We start from the raw sequence: 24,474 nt of genomic DNA, 5'->3' as shown, positions 1-24,474 counted from the left end.
TTTCTTAAATATTTACTTGACTTACTTAAATCTACTTATTTATATGTTCCACTACTGTATCCTACATTAAATTTTCTCATCTTTCAACCGGAAGAAACTGAATCGTCTTAAGTAGCATACTTTTGGGAGTAGAGCCAGTTTGAAACAATCAGAGTACGAAACAACAACAAAAGTTCAGTAACACTGTCATTGTTCCAATTCGACCATATACATAGAAGGGGTTTTCCGCTCTGTAGTTAGCGCTCGAAACTGAATAGCTTAGAATATACACAGACATGGTGCACTCCAAAATGAATAGAATTTTTATCAGCATTGAAAAAAACATTTATTGACATAGATTCTATATTGGGATCTGTGTAGAGAAGAAGCTTTACTATTAGACCATCTGTAGAGATGTTCTCAAACACATAACAATATCCTTTTTTCTACAGAAATAGCTTACTGAATAGAATTCTGATCAAAAACAAGTCATAACAATCGATGATTACTCCAATATGTATAAGATCCATTCCAGTTTGACGTAACATCATTTGGACTTACTAGAACAAGTTGTTACATATACAATGCGAGAAATTCCTATAAGCGCACATGTATATTTTGGCTGTAAGATTAACTAGATATAAGTTATAGTTGCTGGGCAACGTTCGGGTTTTTTTAAAAAACTAACACTTGACTGCGCCAGGTCCTAACTAGAACTAACTAGATTTTATTTTCCAAAAGCTTTTATTAATCACAAAACACTTCGTCAGCATTCCATGCCGTTGTTGTCCGTCCGTTGTTTATGTTTATCCGATGATGCGAACCGATGCTGTCGAGATGTTTAGGTTCCCATTTCCAGTCTCCGGGATCGCTGAATCTGCACCTCGCGCACTTATCTGTTGGCGGCAATTATGCCGTTCGAATTTGATACCGCCATGGGTGGCGGCAATGCAGCTGCTGTTGATAATCTATTGTAGGGTTCTCTGACACACCTGTCCGTAACTACTCCCCCCCTTGGAGACGCAACGTCCCGATGCGTTTGATTCAATAGTTCCATATTGAGTTGTGGCTCCTGATTATGATTTGAGGATTTTTGTGTAAATATCCTGATTCTGAGATTATTGTTTTTCAATAAACAAATTGCAATTATTATAACGAGCATAAAACTGCATGTGGAAATCCCCACTGTTGCTATAGTATGTTGCTTATGGTTTTGTGTTATATCTTCTAAAAAATGTCTATTTTCATTTTGCAGGTCATCTATCGTTTTCGTTTTTTCGAATTTTTGTACGGAAATTTGCAATCCTTGGAGAGGTAAAACGAATGGCTGATTTTTCTCCGTAAATTCTAGGCTTGAGAACGTAGTGTCGTTTATTTGAATGGAACAGTTATGATACTCGATAAGGGCCGTTCCTGTTAGGTTTCTTCCAGTAATTCCGCAGGTGGATGTCACATGTGAATAAGTTTCTTGTTTGATTAGTACATGATTATCTGTTATGGATTTAATCACATTGTCCGTGCTGCATGATTCAAAAGTGCAGTTACCTGGTAATCCACGTAGAAGTTTCGAAAAGCAATTATCTTTGCTGAAGTCCAAAACGCTATTTTTAGTACAGATTTTGTTTCCTTCGACTTATTCGCATTCCTTCGTGATGAAATATGTGTTTCCTGTGCTGATGATGGCAATCTTCGATGGTAACTTAAGTGTCTTGTGATCTCTTGGTATTGTTTCTACAATTAAAGAACTATAAGGTTCTTTTTCAATTACTGGAATTTCTATAACAAATGTTATTTTTGACTGATTAAAATAAGCGATGATATTCAGAAAATCATAAATTTGTTCATAGTTGTTGATAGCAACTCACTTTTCTTCTAATTTTTCTAAAGCAAATTCTAATTCATCTGGATATAAAATGTGTTTTGATATTATTTTTTGTTTTGCTAAATGAATCGATTCTATGATGCATTCAATATGGAATTTCAAATGATCGAGGTTTACATTGATATTGAGCACTTCTTTGAGTACTTTCAAATCCCTACTGTAGCCTGTTTCGTTTCTACTCCCTACTAAATTTTTTGTTATCAATGCCTGCTGATATTTCAATTGCTTTATAATGTCGTTTATTCTATCTTGCATCCTTAAATTGATTTTTATTTGCCTGTTGTTTTCTGTGATTAATTCTTGGTTGTTGAATTTCAGTTTATTCAAATCGTTAGAGATTTCAATGAAGTCCTCGTGATCCATATTTCCTGTGATTTCCTTTATTCCTGTTCCTACAAAATTTAGTAATCCTCTTTTGGTACGTTTTCTTGGGAGAAGGCCGAAATAGAGACTTTGAATATTACTAAATTTAGTTTTTAAAATATTCGTAAGTTCTGAATAGTCTTTAAACGAGGCGAGTCCATCGATAATGACTTGCAGTTTATCGAAACTTGGCCGAAAGTCCTCTAAGTCTATCATATGATAGATTTTGTGATCGCCGTCTTTTAAAAAGCTATTTCCTATTACCAATATGAGCAATCCGGGATTGTTGCTATGATCCGTGATAACCATCTTGGTTGCGCATAGTGGGCTACTACAAAATACAAGATATAAAATTAGCTTGATGTCCATGATTATCGTCGCCTATAAAATAAAAAAAACATTAGAATGTTGTTCGAGGAAGTAAGTTTGATATTATAATTGTTTTTATGATAGTTTTTTTTTAATGAGAAAAGGTTACTCTCGCTATTCTCTTACTCTTCGCATTTTTGCTTTGTGTAATTTTCTGTTATTTTCGTCTATGTAGGTTTGGTTCTTGTCTTCCGTTACAAGAGCAGCTTCGAACCAATTCTTGGTTTTAGCTTTAATGCCTAGTCGTCTTTTATAGACTACCTGATCAATTCCTAATGGTGGGGGATCTTCTCTGGAGGCATTATGCTGTTTGTGTTGCGTCGTCTGTGTTTTCGTAATTTGTTTTGCTGTTTCCTCATAGAATTTGTCGCGATATTCTAGAAGTCTGCCACGGTCAAGGGGCCTTTCTTCACCCTCTCTTATTCCATAAAACACTTCTCTTGGTTTAAATTCAGTGGAGCTATGGATGGTATTGTTATATAGACTACATGATATTAAAAACATTTCTTTACTAGAAACGTTTTCGTACTTGTGTTTGTTGCACCTATAAATTTCGCTTAAAGTCGAATGGAAGCGTTCAACGATTCCATTTACTTCACTGCAATCTGTTGGAGTGAAATATTGTTGAATACCTAATTTATACAGCATATTTCTGATTTCAATTGATTTCAGGGCTGGTTCATTGTCCGAAACGATAAGTTTCGGCGACCCATACTGTGAAATGAATTTTACGATGGCTTTCCTAATGTCCATCGTTGTCCTGGATTTTATTGGAATTAGAAACCCGAATCTTGATAGTTTATCTACCAGACTCAAAAATAAATTCGGTTGCGAAATGAAAATGTCGACATGAACAATGTCGAGGGGTTGCTTGGGAATTGGTGTTTCACCCAATTTCATTTTGTATGGTTTCCGTTCATATTTCATTCTATTGCAAATACTGCATAGAATGATGAATTTTCGGATTTTCGCCTTCATTTTTGGAAAATAATGGTGCTTAATAATTTCGCTGTGATTTTCCTTTATACCTCGATGAGAAGTCTCATGGGTATCTTCAATAATTTGGTCTTGTTCGGCTTCATCTTGAACTTCGTGTAATAATTTTTGCGAAATTTTTACCTTAAATGTTTTGCACCTGCTGAAATAGTTTTTATAGACAGTTTGAATTATGCCGATTAATCTTTCAGGACAGTGAATACAATTCGTCTTTCGTGGATCCATACATTCCTTGAAAATTCTTAAAATTGCGGGGACTCCAAAAATTACTTTCGTTACGGTCCTTCTATGGACATTCGGAAAAACTTCTTCGTATGTCTCAGAATCTTCTCCGATTCGAAGAATAATCTGATTGTGAAAAAAATTTACAGGTAGTTCAGTACAGGCTACGAATTCGGAATCATCCGTATCAGCGCTGTGTACTGTTGCATTGTCGGAAGAGGTGTCGTTTATATTCAATTCATCCATCTCAGGTACGATTCGGGACAAAGCATCTGCCACGACATTTTGCTTTCCTGGCCTATGTTTTATCTCAAAATCAAACTCCGAGAGTTGCAATCTCCAACGTACTAATTTAGAGTTGGGGGTCTTCAAATTCATGGTATATGTCAATGGCTGATGATCTGTGTAGAGAGTAAATTTTCTCCCAAACAGATACGTCCGAAAATAATGACAGGCCCACACAACACTTTCCAATGAAATCCCTCAGCACGTGGTCCATGACTCTTTGAAACGTGGCTGGGGCGTTTTTAAGCCCGAATGGCAAAAAAAAGATACTCGTAGAGTCCGTGCTCTACTGAAAAAGCTGTTTTGGGCACATCCTGTGGGTCAACCTCTATTTGATGAAACCCCGAGGTTAAATCTAATGTCGTGAAGTATTGACATTTTCCCAATTTGTCTAGAATTTCTGTAATATTAGGCAATGGGTACTTGTCATCTACCGTTTTTTCATTTACTTTACGGTAATCAACAACAAGTCGCCATTTCTTTTTGCCTGAGGAATCTGACTTTTTGGGCACAATCCATATTGGCGAACACCAAGGTGATGTGCTTGGTTGTATGATTCCTTGTGAAAGCATTTTAGTGATTTGTTCCTGAACCTCTTGCTTGTGGCAATGAGGATACCTGTAGTTTTTAGCATGAACAGGTATTTCATCTTTAGTCACAATCTTATGTTTAATTGCATTTGTGAATAAAAGATCAGTGCCTACCTTATAAAATACATCTTGGTACTTCGAGATCACGTGCAAAAGTTTGGATTTTTCCTCTGCATTCAAATGGTCAATACAAAGTTCATTTAACAAGTTCATTTTTTGGTTGGCCTGTTTTTCGAACATATGGAATGTTTCAAAATTATTTATTTCAACATCAATAGGATTGGAAACGCTAATTTCTGCAAATGCTGCTGAGCGATTTGTCACTAAGAGAAATGCTTTATTTTTATCAGCATAATAAAGACCTGAGTGAATGACGATGTCAGGGGAAATATTGAGGTCATCTTCTAAGAAAAAATCTCCATCGTTCGAGATTACTGGTAGTTTAATAATTTTTGTTTCGTTAGCATTGAGTCGAACTTGTACTTTGTCAGCATGCTTTCTGAGCATCTTGATTTTTGATCCACATGGGAAATGTAGTTCATTGACATTTGTCATGATGTTAGCTTGAATTTTCTGCAGAGATTCATATCCTATCAACCCATCGAAAAAGCTATGAAACTCAAAAACATAAAAAAGTAATTTCTTAGAACTAGGTACTTGTGGTAATGGATTAAATTCTACAAACTGATTCACCACAAAAGTACCATTTACATTTGTAACTTGTGATGGTTGAGTGTATCTGCATTTTTCAATATTTACATGCCGTGGGCTGATATAATTTTTATTCGCCCCGGTGTCAATCAGGAATTTCAATGGTCCCTTCGTACTTTGTATAGTTATAAATGGAATGAAATTATTCAAGTCACGGGAGGGTTCACCGCGACCATTTGAAAATTTAGGTCGTCGCACGCCGAATCCTCAGTTGGCTGCTGTTGTTTCGGGATTGGGTCATCTTTTTGTTCCGATTCAGGTTCATAATCAGACATTGATTCATAGTCATAATAATAATGATAAGGGTCATAATAATATGGTTCGTATTCATAATGTTCTGTATTTCTCAATTCCTCATTGCGGAACCTTGGTGGTCCATAACGCAATTGTGCACTTGTTCTTGGTCGGTTTATATAATTCATTTGTCGTGAACGTAAGGAGGGATCTACCTCCATTGGTTCCGGCTTTGGTTGGGGTTGAGATGTAGTATCTGGGCGGGGTGGAAGTAAATTTCTTGGAAGTGGTTGAGAGAATCGGTAAGGTTGTAATTGCCTTGGAGGCGGTTGAGATGTCGATGGCATTAGACCGGGTGGCGGAAAATTCCTTAATGGGGGTTAGTAGACGTGCTGGGGTTGTTGAAATATTCTGTTTTGTGTACCAATTGGTCTCGGGGGAACCGCTGGTGTCTGTTTAAAAGGGTGCTTTACGTAGTTGTAATTCTTCTCATCAAGACACAATCTTAGAGCCTCTTTTAAAGAACTTGGGGATTGGGCCCTTATTATAGGTCCTAGAGGTTCTTTTAAACCTGCTAAAACGCACTTTTTGCTGCTTTAACTTCTTCATTATTTGTGCTCAAGTTCAACAGATTGATTAGAAGAGAGATAATGTTGCACACTTCTCCGTAGAAGGTTTCGACAGTGGTCGTTTGGCAGAGTTTGAACAAGTTTCTGCTAAGACTCACTTCGTCCCTTCTGTCGCTATAATGCGTTATCAAGTTGTTTTTTATTTCGGGCCAGTCTAAATTTGTCCCGTAAAGTTCGAGTACATTGTCTGCTTCGCCTTGAATTTTGGCTCTTAATGCTTGTATCCAGGCCCTATACACGGGGGTATTCCTAGCGGCTTCAAGTAGAGGAATAAGATTATCAATTGCTTTAATAAAGCTATGAAGTTTAACTGGGTTGCCTTTAAAGCATGGCAAATCCCTAATTATCTGTGGAGTCTGTAAGGATTTCAAAATCCTCTCCACTGGAGATAATTCTTGATTAACATTAGGTACTGCTGCTGCTGCTTGACCTACGCGAGCAGCTTGCACAGCGTGAGCGGTACCTGTTGCTTCTATTTCAAGCTGCTGGATGTGGTCATCCCGGTCCTGAACCGCGGCTTCTAATTCAGCTACACGTTGTTGGAGCTGGTAAGGATCCATTTTTCAAAATTGGAGTTTTGTTTATATCAGTAGTAATAATGCTTTGGAACGTTTGCGTGCGGAGAACAAAATTGATAAATTCCCACTATTCAATCACTGGTGAGTAAAAGCAAACGAAAAAAAAACTTCGAGGAATCCACTGAATTTCTTTTATTGAATAACAACACAAAAAACAAACAGACCGTATGTGGTTTATTTCAGAATGAAAAAAACTTTTTCACCAAGGGAAATTTAATTTAATTCACTTTTTATTTTTTTTTTACAAAAAGATAATGTTTCATTCAGCAACTAAAAAAAAAAAATTAATGCCATTCACGAAATTCACCGGAAAATTTGAATTGATTAATTATAATTCACGAAGTTCACAAAAAAAATCGTTGAATAAAATAATTACAACTAATTACATTCACTGCAAAATTTTTCTTCGAAAATTGATTAAATTCACACAATTCGGTAATAATAACTAACACTCTAAATCAATCAATCAGTAATCAATTATTTCTGCACAAAAAAAAATATACAACCAATTTTCACTCGGTTGGGAGAAAACTTAACACTAGCACTTTTACATAAGTTAATCTTAATAAATTACTTACAAATTACTGCTCACCTTGGCGATATGCTGTCGTCTCGGTTACTGATAGAGCGTAGCTCGGATGCTTCGTTGTTGTCCAGCAAATTTTCGGTAAGCCGCCGAAAATAGCTGCAACGCTGGAAACACAACTTTTAACACCAACTACCGACACGCGCCAGTTATAGTTGCTGGGCAACGTTCGGGTTTTTTTTAAAAACTAACACTTGACTGCGCCAGGTCCTAACTAGAACTAACTAGATTTTATTTTCCAAAAGCTTTTATTAATCACAAAACACTTCGTCAGCATTCCATGCCGTTGTTGTTGTCCGTCCGTTGTTTATGTTTATCCGATGATGCGAACCGATGCTGTCGAGATGTTTATGTTCCCATTTCCAGTCTCCGGGATCGCTGAATCTGCACCTCGCGCGCTTATCTGTTGGCGGCAATTATGCCGTTCGAATTTGATACCGCCATGGGTGGCGGCAATGCAGCTGCTGTTGATAATCTATTGTAGGGTTCTCTGACACACCTGTCCGTAACTTATATATTTCCAAAATATTTTCATGGGATTTAAATGACCTTCGAACATCAAGTTTATCTTGCCAAGAAAAGTCCCAATCCTATTCTCAACAGTTATTCAGAATGAGAAAAACGTGTTTTCAAGGTAGAAATTCTTATAAACGCACATCAGACTTTATTCTCAAAGAACGATTTATACATGAAAATGACAGCATTCAATATTTGGTTGGTTTACCATTTTTCAGAATAGTTTCATTGACACGGTTTGGCATTGACTCAATCAGATTATCCAACATTTCATGTGGAATTTTATTCCACTCGTCCCTTACACACCATTTGAAAATTTAGGTAGTCGCACGCCGAATCCTCAGTTGGCTGCTGTTGTTTCGGGATTGGTTCATCTTTTTGTTCCGATTCAGGTTCATAATCAGACATTGATTCATAGTCATAATAATAATGATAAGGGTCATAATAATATGGTTCGTATTCATAATGTTCTGTATTTCTCAATTCCTCATTGCGGAACCTTGGTGGTCCATAACGCAATTGTGCACTTGTTCTTGGTCGGTTTATATAATTCATTTGTCGTGAACGTAAGGAGGGATCTACCTCCATTGGTTCCGGCTTTGGTTGGGGTTGAGATGTAGTATCTGGGCGGGGTGGAAGTAAATTTCTTGGAAGTGGTTGAGAGAATCGGTAAGGTTGTAATTGCCTTGGAGGCGGTTGAGATGTCGATGGCATTAGACCGGGTGGCGGAAAATTCCTTAATGGGGGTTAGTAGACGTGCTGGGGTTGTTGAAATATTCTGTTTTGTGTACCAATTGGTCTCGGGGGAACCGCTGGTGTCTGTTTAAAAGGGTGCTTTACGTAGTTGTAATTCTTCTCATCAAGACACAATCTTAGAGCCTCTTTTAAAGAACTTGGGGATTGGGCCCTTATTATAGGTCCTAGAGGTTCTTTTAAACCTGCTAAAACGTACTTTTTGCTGCTTTAACTTCTTCATTATTTGTGCTCAAGTTCAACAGATTGATTAGAAGAGAGATAATGTTGCACACTTCTCCGTAGAAGGTTTCGACAGTGGTCGTTTGGCAGAGTTTGAACAAGTTTCTGCTAAGACTCACTTCGTCCCTTCTGTCGCTATAATGCGATATGCTGTCGTCTCGGTGACTGATAGAGCGTAGCTCGGATGCTTCGTTGTTGTCCAGCAAATTTTCGGTAAGCCGCCGAAAATAGCTGCAACGCTGGAAACACAACTTTTAACACCAACTACCGACACGCGCCAGTTATAGTTGCTGGGCAACGTTCGGGTTTTTTTAAAAACTAACACTTGACTGCGCCAGGTCCTAACTAGAACTAACTAGATTTTATTTTCCAAAAGCTTTTATTAATCACAAAACACTTCGTCAGCATTCCATGCCGTTGTTGTTGTCCGTCCGTTGTTTATGTTTATCCGATGATGCGAACCGATGCTGTCGAGATGTTTATGTTCCCATTTCCAGTCTCCGGGATCGCTGAATCTGCACCTCGCGCGCTTATCTGTTGGCGGCAATTATGCCGTTCGAATTTGATACCGCCATGGGTGGCGGCAATGCAGCTGCTGTTGATAATCTATTGTAGGGTTCTCTGACACACCTGTCCGTAACTTATATATTTCCAAAATATTTTCATGGGATTTAAATGACCTTCGAACATCAAGTTTATCTTGCCAAGAAAAGTCCCAATCCTATTCTCAACAGTTATTCAGAATGAGAAAAACGTGTTTTCAAGGTAGAAATTCTTATAAACGCACATCAGACTTTATTCTCAAAGAACGATTTATACATGAAAATGACAGCATTCAATATTTGGTTGGTTTACCATTTTTCAGAATAGTTTCATTGACACGGTTTGGCATTGACTCAATCAGATTATCCAACATTTCATGTGGAATTTTATTCCACTCGTCCCTTACACATCTCTCCAACTCACGAACTGTTGCAAATTGCCGTCCACCACTGTAGACTCGCCTTGCCAGGATTCCCCAGAGATTCTCGATGGGATTGAGATCCGAGCTACGAGCTGGCCAGTCCATAACCTGAATGTTTCTTTCGGAAAACCATGACAATGATTTCTTGCTTACGTGAATGGCAGCATTATCCTGCTGGAAGATGAAGTTTTCGTCCATAATGTCTTCTGTAAATGGCACCAAAACACTGTCCAGTAGCTCTACATAGTTGTCGGAGTTCATCCTTGTCGAAATAGTGGCGATAGGAGTCTTCCCTTTTCTCGAAAACGCAGCCCTCACCATGAGACTTCCACCACCAAAATTCCTGCTCAACTTCACTTCACTTCGTAGATCATGCCAATAATACGCGCAGTAGTCGGGACCATCAAGATTGAACTTTTTCTCGTCGGAGAAGATCACTTCATCCCACTCTGCCTTCCAATCCATGTGCTGTTTAGCGAAATCCAATCTTGCTTTAATGTGCCTTGGGGTGAGGTTTGGTTTCTTTGCCTTCTTCGTGTAAACCAGATGTCCAGATCCTCGCAAAATTTGGGAAACACGTCGTTTGGATATGGGAATTTTCCAGTCTCCCCAAGCTGAATGATGCGGTTCCGGTCGCGGTTTGAAATTTTGCAGTTACCTTTATTCTTCCTTCTGATGCCATATTTTGGGCCCTTCTTGAAAAAATGCCGGACCACTGTTTCTCCTCTATCGATCCTCTTTGCTATCTCCCGGTTGCTTAAACCAATATCCTTCAATTCGGTTATTAATCTCCGCTCAGTTTCGTCCAAGAACTTTCCTTTCGGCATCGTGCTTCAAATTCAATTGCGCTACTTCACTGCTTAGCTGATTGTGGTTAACTCGTTCTCACGTTACAACCTTACCAGGATGTGTTGAAAAATGGCCAAGATGTTTACATATTGGTGGGAAAATATAATTAAAATGCCAGTTGCGTTTATGAGAATTTCGCACCATAATTTTAAAAATGTTTTAGTAAAAAAATATGTTTGCCCCAATGATGACTTAAACAACAAAGTTAGTACACATTCTATCTAGAATTTTCAGAAAACCCAGGTGCGCTTATAGGATTTTCCCCCACTGTATTCAAGTAGAAATCATTTCCAGTAAATGCACGATTTCGTTGGTGAACATGAGTACAGTTTTACCCCTTTTCACGTGACATAATAAATTGTATTTTTTTTTCCATTCAAACCCAACGTTTTATTGTATATCTGTCGATTCAGTATTATTTTCTAATATATGCATTCTTTCTTTTAGAAAACAACCGATCACTTTTCTGGGATACGATTCACTCACTGTTCGTGATATCTGGTAAATCAACAACAGTGCAAGCGAGTGCATAAAAGGACCTTTTTGGGTTTATTTATCGATTTATTTTCAAATAAATATCGAATGAATATTTTTTTCACTTTTCTTTAGTTATTGAATTCAATCGGCGCTTTGCGCTTTGACGTCGGTACCAGAGCACAATTGCGTTTGAATAATGATATCATTCGCAAGGTAGAGATCAGCAACGCAATCTGACTATTCCAATTTCAAGCTAGAATGGATAGTGCAATGAGTACGACTAATGAAATGCACTTGTGTAGAACTAAATAGAAACGAATAATCCATCAAAAAAGATCCCGATCAATGTTTATCACGCGATATCTCATTAACGGTTCCTTCGCACATGTGATTAATGTAGCGCGATGATTAGTGGCAGTTACGCATGTAATTACAATGTAATTGGATTATAGCATTTATGAATCGCTTCAACATTACATTATAAGGTTATTTTTCAAACGACTTCGAATTCTCATTATTCATTTATATTTAGATTTTCGATTGAATTAGAACATTGGAGCGAAACGCTACTTAGTATTTTAGATTTCGATCAAACTGAGCTGCTAGAGTATCAATCAATCATTTGGTTAACAATTTGCGTATATCATAGTGCAGCATGGAAAGAGTGGGATTTCATAACAGAAATAAAGTTTTTTTTCCAGCATAACTATTTTAACTAATATAAAATGTATTAAGATGTTTTTAAAGTCTAGATGCATATTATGAATACATGTATACATGTTCTTGAGGGCATAACACAATTCCTTTATCGACGAATGCATTTTTCGATAAACATTTGATAAATCAAAACAATAAAAAGTTGATCAAATTTTCTTTAAAAAATCATATAATATTCAAAATTATTGAATATTAATTCCCACCTATAAAAAATTACAAAAGTGTAATCAAAGCTACCGTTATAATCACTCGAACAGCTGTCCACATAGACCAAATGTAGATTTTTGCTAGGCAAAACCATCGCCACTAGGAAATTGATTTCATTCATTTGCGCGGTCAGCAGGTATAGCAAAAGTGATAAACTTTCTTCGCCAATACGCTGATGCAGAATGCATTATGCTTGTTGATGATTTCTCGCGTAACTTTTGAAAAGGTCCTATGTAACAAATGTAAACAAATCGAGTTAATGGATGCACGCTATTAGTCTTCAATCATTGAATGCATTACAAAAACAATCGATCACGTATCTATTTTCTTCATCTTTTTATTTTTTTTTTTTATCTTCGCTTATTTTTCGTCGGCCTATTTCCGCCACTTTAGTGCCAATCACCGACATCAGGGAGGCGACTCCACCTGTTCCTACCTATCAGACTCAACAACTCATGAGCCGGGCCAACTTCTTTTACTTCCGCTCCGAAGGAAGACGTAACCAGAGATTTTTCGCCTCAGAAAATCCCAACGACGCCAGCTGGGATTGAACCCAGGCCGATCGGATTGTGAGGCTGTTACGCTAACCATACAACCACTGGCGCCGTCTTCATCTTTTTATCGCCGATACAAAAAATATCCAATGTACAGATTCGGATTTTAAGCACCCGGCTGTTACTTCGGACGCCACTTTCCTCCGATGCCCGAAACGTCCGAAGTAACAAAGCAGTCAAAACAACACGAAGTCGTACTTCGGTCGTTTTGAGTTTTTGTTTCTTACAGTAGTTGTTATCGATTTCAGTTCAATTCAACGGGTGATAACAATAATAATCTGTCTTTAAAACGAAATGCTGATTTTTGGATTGTTGTTTAGTAGTTAGTTTCAAATTCTTATCGTGCAACGTAATATGTCCAATGTGCAAACGCGGGCAGTCAAAACGTCCAATGCAACATTTTTCGCTCCTTGGCTTCAACTTTAAACTCAAATCACGGAACAACAGCTACGATTGGTTTTGGAGAGCTATTCTTGATCGCTAGTGGTGAGAGGAGCGATAAAGATCGATAACTTTTAAGACAATTCGCGGAATAATGTTCGGGTCTTCAACTTCGTTTTTCTCGAGTTGACGAAAATGTTACATTGGACCTTTTCAAAAGTTACGCGAGATTTCTTCTCCACCGCTAAGAGGCCCTCCAGAGAAATGACCAAAGGAGACGACCACTACGAGTGGTCGTTTTCTTTCCACAATCAAATAGCGCTGAGCCTTCATGATGAAGTGTCTCACGAGGCAACAACATTGTGAATACCTATTTTTATTATTTAACCACCTACGTCTCATTGGATGCATCTCCTGCCGAAGGTACCGTGTGCACTGATGCACTCTCACAACTGCAACGAACCGTATAACCTACAAAAAGGCTGCCCCGTAACCAAGCGCTGTGCCTCTTCGGTGTATTTGTTCGCCGTCGAGTGGAACTTGCGCGATCATTAAGAGCGGCATGCGAACTTGCACATCGCCGCAGGGAGAAATTTCGCTTTCTTTCAGGAATTTTGCCACTAAAAGGTTCGAACTCTGAACCTGTCCCTGTCCCTGCCCCGTCGGAAACGCGGAACGTGGCTTGTGGTTGTAGGTAATGTTCGCACCAGTCTTACGTGGAACTTGCTCGAGTTCAGCTCGAGGTCGCCGGAGCGAAAGTGGTTGACCAATTCTTTTGTTTATAGCTGGAAGAAGGTTGTGATCAAGGATTTTGAGTGTGGGAATTCGTGTAGGTGCGATCGGAGTTTTGGATTGTACGGACGAGACATGGATCACTACGCGGTGACATTCTCTAACAAATACAAGAATATGACGGAAGGAGCAGGTACAGTGGGTTACATGAATTTTGTTAAATCCCCAAACTTCATTCCACTATTTTTCTATCTTTTTGCTCAAGATCAATGAATCAATAATGTGAGACATTGGCAATTACTGTCACTCACTCTTTTTGAGTGAAATAAGTCAGGAATATTTATGCTAATTTCAGCCATGAATCCTATTGTTTTATTTGTGTTTTTTTTTTTCTAGTGATAGTAATTTCTGATATTAAAAGGCGAGAGAGTAGATTATAATGAATAACTTAAAGTGTCGCGATAGTTCTAACCTCTTTGATCGTTCCCTTTTGGGGGTCATCTATTTGGTATTTTAGACACGTGACATTCTGCAACAATGATTCTCAGTGATAGTGTTGGACGGGAGTGTGATTGGGATTCAATTTTACTTTAAAAAAATATCATAGGAGCAATGTTTTTCATTAATACTAATAGACTATTTTATTTGTTGAGTGAAAAACTTCGTTTCACAAAGGCAAAAACATTTCTAAGTATGTTTTTCTTTATTGTAATTCAGCCAGTTGGTATAACTAGTTATAATTATGTCATAATATTCCTTGAAGTACGATGTGAGTTGTTGTGAGGATGACATCCATACAAGCACAAAAATGGGTCTAGGTCTAGGTCTACTGCTCATGAAATTTCATGTATACAACTCATTGTGTTCAGTGGAATTAATTTTATTTTGTAGTTTTCGTTTGAATTAAAGCAATGACCTTATGAGAGAAAGTGAAATATGAACGATTTTTTTTTGCATGCTGTTTGCGACTAAAAGGAATATTGATCAGCATCAAAGCAACATCAAAGAGTTATGGAAAATTTTGAAATCTTTATTGAAGCCTAGGAATATCAAACCGCGGTCCATAACTTTTAATGGCACATTTGAACATTCTGAGCAGGTAATAGCATCTAAGTTTAACGATTATTTCATCAATAGTGTTGCATTGATCAATCAATCAATTGAACTGGTCGAAGAACCTGATGAAATAAAACAACCGGTTAAAAGTAGTTGTAGATTTGAAAATTTTCACACAATTACAATAAACGAACTTAGAAGTACAGGTCGGACTCGATTATCCGGAGTATTGATTTTTTTTGTCTCTCCGGACAATCGTATCCTCCGGATAATCGAATCATGAAAAAAGACGGATTTTCTCTCGGTAAACGTAATATAATTGAGAGGCTTAGAATGCAAGGGGTGTAAGTGACTTGATCGATTTCTCTTTATCAACTTTTTCTTTAGTTAATAACTCAATTGCAAAAACGTTCCAATTTAAGTTTGCTATAGAATTGTCAAATATAGCTGGGAATGTATTTGAGGCTAAGCTATGACCAAAAGAGAGAGTCGATGTAGAGAAATCGATCAAATCATCCACACCCCTTTCATTCTAAGCCCGTCAATTATGATTTGTACTTATTTATTAAACGGTTTTATCTAGCTTGTATATTTGTAACTTTGTCTGTAGCGCTGTACCACATTAATAAAGATTTAACCCCCTTCCTGTTGACCGTTTGAGCTGAAATTTGGAACACGTCTTTATCTCTAGTGTCATTATAAAAGTGCGTATTCCATGATCTTAAAAATCCAAGATGGCGGCCGTTTCAGAATGGCGGATTATGTACATATTTTCTTTAAATCCCATCAATATGGGTTTCCCCAAAACCCCATCAATATTCGTATCGAATGAAAGGGCTTGATCAGTAGAACACAGTTATTTATAGGAAATGTAAATCAAATAATGGAGGCCACTACAAAATGGCGGATTACATATTTTCTCAGAACCTCATCAATATGTATATCAAATGAAATTGATTTACTTGTTTTTTTTTCCAAAATATATATTTTAATCAAGGCTCATATGGCGTTAGCCTCACGGGGCCGGGAGTCCAATACTTTGACAATTTTTCTTTTTATCTATGTTAGTAATATGTAACCGATTACTCGCGGTTGGCTCGAGGTTAGTATTACAAGTGTTTTCGTAATTGGGATGTTGTTGTCTCCAATGCTCTGTACGTGTGCCCGACACGGGATACTTCCTATTGGGATGCAGCTGACCATTAATCAGCAACGCCCCCCTAGTCTGTAACCCATATCTAGCGTGGTGCATCTTTCTCGACTCGAGGAATCCAGGATAGAATGGTCGCTAGCCGGCGCAATCATCAGCTCGTGTAGAGTTGTCATGAGCGGTACAACTTTTGGCTCTTGTTGAATGTTCAGTGGACTGCACAACTTTTGGCCCGTGTATCTGTAAAGAGTGGAAAATTTTATGGAAAATTTTGAAATCTTTTTTGGCCTAGGAATATCAAACCGCGGTCCATAACTTTTGATTTACTTGTTGAACACGTTTATTTATTAAAAATCTAAATCCAAGATGGCCGCAGTCCCCAAATAACTAATTACTTTATAAATATTTTCATTCAGCTTGACCTATTTGTATGTATGTTTGAATGTTTGTAGGGTTGTCCCACATTAATAGAAAATTTACCCCGTTCCTGTTGACTGATTGATCTGAAATTTAGAAGACACCCTAAATGCTATTGTCATTATAAAACTGCGTATTCCATGTAGTGTATTCTCCAAGTCAAGCCAATCAGCCATTTTTAGCGGCGGCCAAATTGAATTTTTCTAGATCATGGAATATGCATTTTTATAATGACAGTAGAATTAAAGGTATGTACCAAATTTCAGACCAATCAGTGGTCAGGAATGGGGTCAAATTTCAATTAATGTGGGACAACCCTACAAACACTCAAACGTACATACAAACAGGGCAAGTTGAATGGAACCATTAAAATAATTGTTTATTTGGGAACTGCGGTCATCTTGGATTTGAATTTTTCATTATCTACTGTGTTCTACCAGGCGAGCACTTTCATTTGATACCCATATTGATGGGGTTGTGAAAAAAAAATATGGCGCCATCTTGTGGTGGCGGCCATTTTGGATTTGCCTTTTCCATAAATAAATGTGATCTATTAGTCAAGCCCTTTCATTTGATGCCCATATTTATGTGGTTGTGAACAAAAACATATATAGCGCCATTTTGTGTTGGCAGCCATTTTGGATTTGCATTTTTCATAAATAAATATGTTCTACTAGTCAAGCCCTTTCATTTGATACCCATTTATTCAAAATTTCCGAAAATCAAAAATGAAATACTCCGGATAATCGAGTCTAAAATTCCGGTTAATCGAATCCCGGATAATCGAGTCTCCGGATAATCGAGTCCGACCTGTAATGGCTTTTCTTTAGGAAAAACGGCAGGAGTAGCTAATATTAACGCTAGAGTTAGTCAAGATTGCTTTCATTTAATTGCTTACATGTTGCTGGACCTTAGTAATAAATCTTTATTGACTGGGCATGGTGCTGGTATGGTATGGAAGAAATCCCTAATAGTCCCAATTCAGAAGGATGCTGGAACGATACGAAGAGTTTTGTCCCATCAACATGTGGCACACATTAGATAAAATATTGGAACTAGTTGTTAAATGCCAGCTGTTGGACTATTTAAATCGTAACGCTTTGCTAATGCCAGAACAATCGGGATATCGGGAAGGTCATTCCTGTGAAACCGCATTGAACTTGGTGCAAAATGGAACAAAAAACTAGAAGGTAAAGACACGATTGTTGCTGTTTTCTTGGATCAAAAGCGCGCTTTCGTGACAATTTCAAGGCCCTTGTTGTTGAATACGAATAAGCGCTTTGGAATTACGAGTACTGTATATAAATGGTTTGAAAGCTATTTGTATGACAGAACTCAGCGGAATATTTCTAACGATTTCATTTCCAGTCCTGTAGGGAATAATCTTGGAGTACCCCAGGGAAGTGTATTAGGGCCCATTTTATTTATTATGTACATCAATGACATGCGACGAGCTTTACGATTTTGTGACATCAATCTTTCTGCAGATGATACTGCATTGTTCATTGCAGCTAATGATTTAAATCAGGTCGTGATTCAAATCAGGATATATGGTGATCTCGCGAAATCGTCTATATGAAATCTAATGAAAACGTCTCTATTGTAATTGATGATGAGACTATTAATCGCGTTCGGGAAATTAAATATCGTGGCGTGATTATTGATGACATACTCAAGTTAAATACTCTCATTGACAATGTCATCAAGAAAATTTCCAAAAAGTATGGAATCATATATCGATTGAAAAACGATTGGACCATTCACAGCAAAATACTATTGTACAAATCAATCATCTATCCTCATTTAGACTTTTGTTCTTCCATTCTGTCAATGACACACAAATATCGAGGTTACAGCGCTTTCAGAACAAAATAATGCGGTTGATTCTAAAATGTGATAGGTTCACTTACACATCTTTGATGCTGGACGCTCTGCAATGGCTATTCGTGAAGCAAAGAATTTATTTAACAATGGTGTTAATTTTTAAAGTAGTTAACGGTTTCCTGCCTCGATATTTGAGTGATTGAGTTGAAAGAGCAAGCGATTTTCATAGATATAACACTAGAAACGCGAATGAATTAAGAACAGCTCATTCCTTGTCGTGTGCTTCACAAAATTCGTTGTATTCCAAAGAAATGAATGTTTTGAACTCGATGCCAAGACATATTAAATGCGCAACAACATTTACAGAATTCAAGAGGCACTGTATTTCACACACTAAAGCTGTATTTTCTTAACAGCCGAATAATGTTTTTTAAATTTTTGACGAATAATAGTAACGATGATGTGGACAGTTTACTGCACATTTTGTTTATATATTTCTTCAATGATTACTTTATCTGACTTTATCTGAAGTTATTTTTAACGGATTATGCTGTGTAGAATTTGTTTTTTTATAATAATATATAATTTTTATATAATTTATATATAATTTTTTAAATTTTTATTTATGACTAGCTGACCCGGCAAACTTCGTCCCGCCCAAAATTCTTTTTTCGTTATCACAATCACGTTTATTAAGCACACGTTCATAGGTCTAATCGCCGAACTGTTCATTTATTGATTTTCTAATCTACCCTTTAAAATTACCTTATACTATGAAATTCCTAGTACTTCTACCAAAACTCATTATTATAATATCAGATTATTTTCAGACACAATCCTCATTCAAGATTTTTCAACCACTTATAAATAACATGTCTCTCCGTTACATGGAATAAATGTTTGATACAGAAAATATGATATAATAAAGACAGCTCTAAATCGGACAATTCCTTTCTCAAGTTGTGCTCTTATCAACACATTCGATGATCCATTTTTATTTATATAGATAAAAGAAGATATAGGACTGCGTTTTATCACATTAAAAAAAATCGATTGTCATGTTTGGTTGGAATATGTTTGGTTGAAATATGTGTATTATTTTACGGGACCCCTTCCATTTCAGAGGAGGGAGGGGTGTCATACCATCATAGAAACATTTATCATATTCAAAAACCTTCACATGCCAAATTTGGCTCCATTTGATTGATTAGTTTTCGAGTAATGCAGAAATTTGTGTTTTATTTGTATGGTAGCCTCTCCTTAGAGAGGAGGGAGGAGTGTCGAATTACCATAGAAACGTTTATCGTCCCCTAGAACCTCTATATGCCAAATTCGGCTCCTTTTGTTTAATTAGTTTTCAAGTTAGGCAGAAATTTGTGTTTCATTTGTATGGCAGCTCCCCCTCAAAGAGGAGGGTGGAGTATCTAACCACCATAGAAACATTTATTGCCCCCCAAAAACTCCATATGCCTAATTTGGTTTTATTTGCTTAACTAATTTCCGAGTAATGCAGAAATTTGTGTTTCGTTTGTATGGCAGCCCCAACTCAGAGCGGGGGAGGGGTCTCAAACTATCATAAGAACCTTCCTCGACCCTTAAAACATACCAATTTTCATGTTGATTCCGAGTAGTTTCCGAGTCCATAAGAATTAGATAGACAGAGAGACAGAAAGACAGAAAGACAGAAAGACAGAAAGACAGAAAGACAGAAAGACAGAAAGACAGAAAGACAGAAAGACAGAAAGACAGAAAGACAGAAAGACAGAAAGACAGAAAGACAGAAAGGCAGAACGACAAAAAGACAGACAGGCGCTTTTCAATGTTTTGTTTTTTTTTCAGGATAGAATCGTTTTTTCTGCAATAGATTGAATATTTCGTTTAAAATGTCATCATATTTTGAACGAAATATTTGTAGGAATTTAAATACAGGGCGTACTCGACTATATACAGTCTCGGATTTCTTTTCACTCGAATCCTGTATATAATCGAGTAATTCGTTTTTTATGCATGTATATTATCTCTCAAGAGGTGATAGACGATCATATTTAATGAAAAAAATCTTTCTACGCATATATTCGAATTTCAACAATGACAGAATTATAAAACTTTTGTTTTTGGTTCGGACTGTGTTGCCTCAAACTGGCTCTACATTAAAAAGTACTGTACGGGAAACAATTATGTTGCTTCCATTTGAAAGATGAGAAAATATAGTACAGAATATAGTAGTGAAACATCTAAATTAGTTGATTTTAATAACATTTTGGAAGTGAAAACTTAAAAGATAGTAATTTTTAATGTGTTATTATTAATTTTATCCTAAAAATTCAGATTAAACTTGATTGTTTCTTGAAGCTCTCTAATAGCTCTACAATTTGTTCTTCGACACCCAACTTTCTTAATTTCGCTACAATATTGATACAAACAATTCCTGGTGGAAATTTAAGCAAAATCTTCAAAAATCTGGGGTAAAACGGACATGTTAAGAAGAACTTCAATTATATCTTTGGAAACTCATTGTTTCCCAAAACTTTGATGCGGTTTCTTGCAATTCAATATACTGTCTCTCTACCTAATTGATCAAATATTTTACAAAAAAGTGTTTTTCAATTTTTTTTTACTGAAATTAAAACAGACTGAAAAATACAACTTTTTTTTTCGATGCAGGTAAAATGGGGGTTATATGGACAGGTTTGTAATATATGAAGCATAGAGGTTTATCGATCGCGAGAGGGATAATTTTATTCAACCAAGGTCTGAACTCATCACGAATATCAGTTGGATTATGAAAAAAATCGAATTAATCCACCTAGAAGTGATATCGTGCTTTTAGCAGTATAAATGAACAATTTTTATTCTCGATGTTGCGCAGGGTGGCAAATTCATTATTTATTTTCAGCAGTTACTGAGAATGTTATCACATAGTTTGGAATTATTTGATGGCCAGAATCATCTGAATTCATTCCGAAGGCTATCTGGCTATCTGAATCATGATCCGATTTGCATTATGTGATTTTTCTTTTTTTGTCGAAAATTATGGAATTCTTAAAAATAACACTTATGTCCATTCGTACGTCTTCAACCGATGCGTTGAACGCCATTTCCAGAAATAATAATTCAACAAATATTCAAATAACTCGGGTTAATGTTCATGTTCACAGCCAGTCCCGAATCTCAATTAATACACTGTGTTTGACACAAGTGATTCTCCCGATGTGAAAAAGCTGATTTACTTTCTATATTTATCCACAGAATTTATCTTATTATCCTAATTATCCTAAGCAAATCAATCCTGTGGTGAACAAACATATTTTTCTTGATAATTCATTAATCCATATATAATTTTTCGACTATTTCATTCAAATTATTATGCCGAAAGGTGTATGATTCAAGACGATCCAAACGAAAAATCAGCACCGAAATCGTTTATGTTTAGAAACACGAATTTCGCCTCACCTCAAATAACAGAATGAATTTCATATTACGTAAGCGCATCGTTCGGTATCCGCTTGTCCAGAATTTGCGTCAACGGATTTCCCGAATCAATTTGTTTTCCGGTTAACGGATTTGTGAACAGAATCCTGACTTAATTGAATTCATTTTGTATCATGTTCAATAACGTGCCGGGACAAGTGGTAAAAATCAGCAAGTAATATTTGTTGATTTTATTATGCTAAATAGTTTCCCTCTGCTTAAATACACTTTCACAACGATTTAATAGCGATTTAAATAGGTGTTCTAGCTGATTTTGCGGAATGGTGTTCAATGATACGGTCGAAGACGTTCGAACGACTTGTTGCTAGAAAATATCCTTTTAACTTTGCCTTGATTTTTAGAAACAAAAAATTACAGAGTGCAAATGAAGGTGAATTCATTGGATGATTTGGGACACATGCGATTTCCAGCCCAAGAATTACACACGATCAGTAACTTGTGATTAGGCGCATTATCGTGAAAAATCAAATTCTCGAGCGTTTTTCTTCCATCCAAAAAACATGCATAGCATTGAAAAATTAGAAACTAGAAAAATGTTTTCGAAGCACAGTCTGGATTCACAACAAAAAATATTTATTCTATATGACCCAACACAAGCTTTGTGGGTAGACCGTCGCTTAATACCCAAGAAACATTCTCCACTCAGCCACTAATAATACAATCGCAATCTTTCAGACCCCATCATCGACAACTGGCCACTGATGGGCTCACCGATTCCGGTTCTCGCCATCGCCGCGCTGTACCTCTCATTCGTGCTGCACCTCGGCCCTCGATGGATGCGGAACCGCAAACCGCTGGAAATGAAGAGGACACTCATACTGTACAACGCCACTCAGGTGGTGTTCTCGGTCCTGCTCTGCATCCAGCCTTTCTTCATCGGCGGCCTGAGTCATATGTTCAATGTTTCCTGCAATGCTAGCACCGCATTGGACAAAAGCACACAGATGGCGGTAAGCGGAATAGTTAAATTACCACCATTAATCAGATTATCTCGCTCTCCCAACGTAACACGCGCCGAAACGTTGAATATTCTCGACCCGGGGCAAAATATGGCTGAAATTAGCCGTAGGAGGACTGAGAGTGTGCATCAGCATCACTCCAAGGTCAAAATTATTAGAGATGGATTCGGAGCCACCACACACAAATGCGTTACAGACGGGAGACCATCCTTTTTGCGTTTGATTTGATTAATACTCGTTTTTTTGTTTGCTTGTATCTCGCAGATTTGGAAGGGTACCTGGTGGTATTTGGTGATGAAGGTGATCGAACTGCTCGATACGGTGTTCTTCGTGCTGCGCAAAAAACACAATCAGGTCTCATTCCTGCACGTTTATCACCACACAATCATGGTGGTATTCACTTGGGGCTACCTCAAATATCTGCCAGGTATGCGTTGTGACAAATCACCAAATTCAATTAGTTCAATCGATTCACTCTCTCTCTCCCTCTCTTCTTATCATCCAATTATAGGAGCCCAAGGCGCTTTTCTCGGCATCCTGAACTCGTTCGTCCATATCGTGATGTACACGTATTACCTCATAGCGGCCCTTGGACCCCGGTACCAGAAGTACCTCTGGTGGAAGAAGTACATGACGACGCTGCAGTTGCTGCAGTTCGGCATCATGTTGGTCTATCTGTTCCTTATCATAACTTTCCAGTGCAGTGCGCCACGTTCGCTCAGCTTCTTCTTCGTGATCAATGTGACCATCTTTCTGTTTCTGTTTTGGAACTTTTACCGGAACGCGTATGGTCAGCGGGAGCGCTGCGGGAAACAGAAGGCGCAGTGAGGAGTAAGCAGGAGAAAAGGCGGATGATTTGCATAGAGATGTTGTTGCCGATTGATATGATGAAAATGCTGTAATATTTTTATGCATAAGAAAAAGTATTATATAATTTATTCTAGAAAATTAAAAGTATTCAAGCTTGTTTCTCCAATTTCATTTTACGTTCTTCGAATCACTGGGTTAAATACATGGCTCTAGATACTCTAGAGTCTAGACTTAAGCTTGAAATAAAATTATTTTCGTATCAGGTGTACTCTTTTCAGATCTTTTGAAATCAAACCATTAAATATTTGTCAGTCAATTCACATAAAGACAGTACTCGGAAAAAGTGCAACAGTAAAAAATGATCACCAAAAATTAATTTTAAGTCGGATACATTTGAAACTCTCAGGGAATGAATGAACGCATATTAGCTATGTTTTTTCAGAGTTGGTTTTCTAACTTCCTGTCCTGGTCTAAATGCCTGCACCTTGGACTATGCGCTACCCATCAAATCAAGTGCAACGCTTAGTTCATCTTTCTTACACACTTTCATCCACTCTTTCTTAAAATCCCGATCGTTCTTGAAGACCTTCTCTGTTTTCCGGAGCCCTACGCCCAAAATTTATCTATTGGGCAAAGTTCTGGCGAGTTAGGCGGATTTGTCTCCTTTGGACATGTGAACATTACACTCTTAACTAGTTTTACTCAAAATTCCATCAATTTTTACTCAGGCAATAAAAACTCATACACAATTTCCCATCAGTGTGACGTTTTTATGATGGTTTTATCCAGCTCAATGCTTAATAATGCCCGAACTTATTGTGATCGAATACTCTATTCAAGTCTTGTTCAAGCAAATTAGGAGAAATTATTAAGCTATAGCCAATAGTGTTAGTAAAATGTAGTTTAAAGTTAATTAGAAAACGTTTATCCAACTCCAAGGTGTGGTGGACACGTACATTCGACCATATTC

At 37.3% G+C, this 24,474-nt stretch overlaps 1 protein-coding gene across 1 annotated transcript; it reads left to right on the top strand.

Annotated features, from left to right (window-relative positions):
- Window positions 1–13,786: 13,786 nt before the first annotated feature.
- Window positions 13,787–23,909, top strand: LOC129777761 (elongation of very long chain fatty acids protein 7). The gene is made up of 4 exons (XM_055784227.1): window positions 13,787–13,989; window positions 22,411–22,685; window positions 22,959–23,121; window positions 23,206–23,909. Exons 1-4 carry the CDS (start codon window positions 13,932–13,934, stop codon window positions 23,520–23,522), a joined length of 813 nt encoding a protein of 270 aa, XP_055640202.1. The 5' UTR covers window positions 13,787–13,931; the 3' UTR covers window positions 23,523–23,909.
- The last annotated feature ends 565 nt before the right edge of the window (window positions 23,910–24,474 follow it).

Source organism: Toxorhynchites rutilus, chromosome 3, assembly GCF_029784135.1.
Source record: "Toxorhynchites rutilus septentrionalis strain SRP chromosome 3, ASM2978413v1, whole genome shotgun sequence".
NCBI lineage: Eukaryota > Metazoa > Arthropoda > Insecta > Diptera > Culicidae > Toxorhynchites > Toxorhynchites rutilus.
The sequence above is the reverse complement of the archived record's forward strand: the minus strand, read 5'-3'. Positions and strand labels throughout refer to the sequence as shown.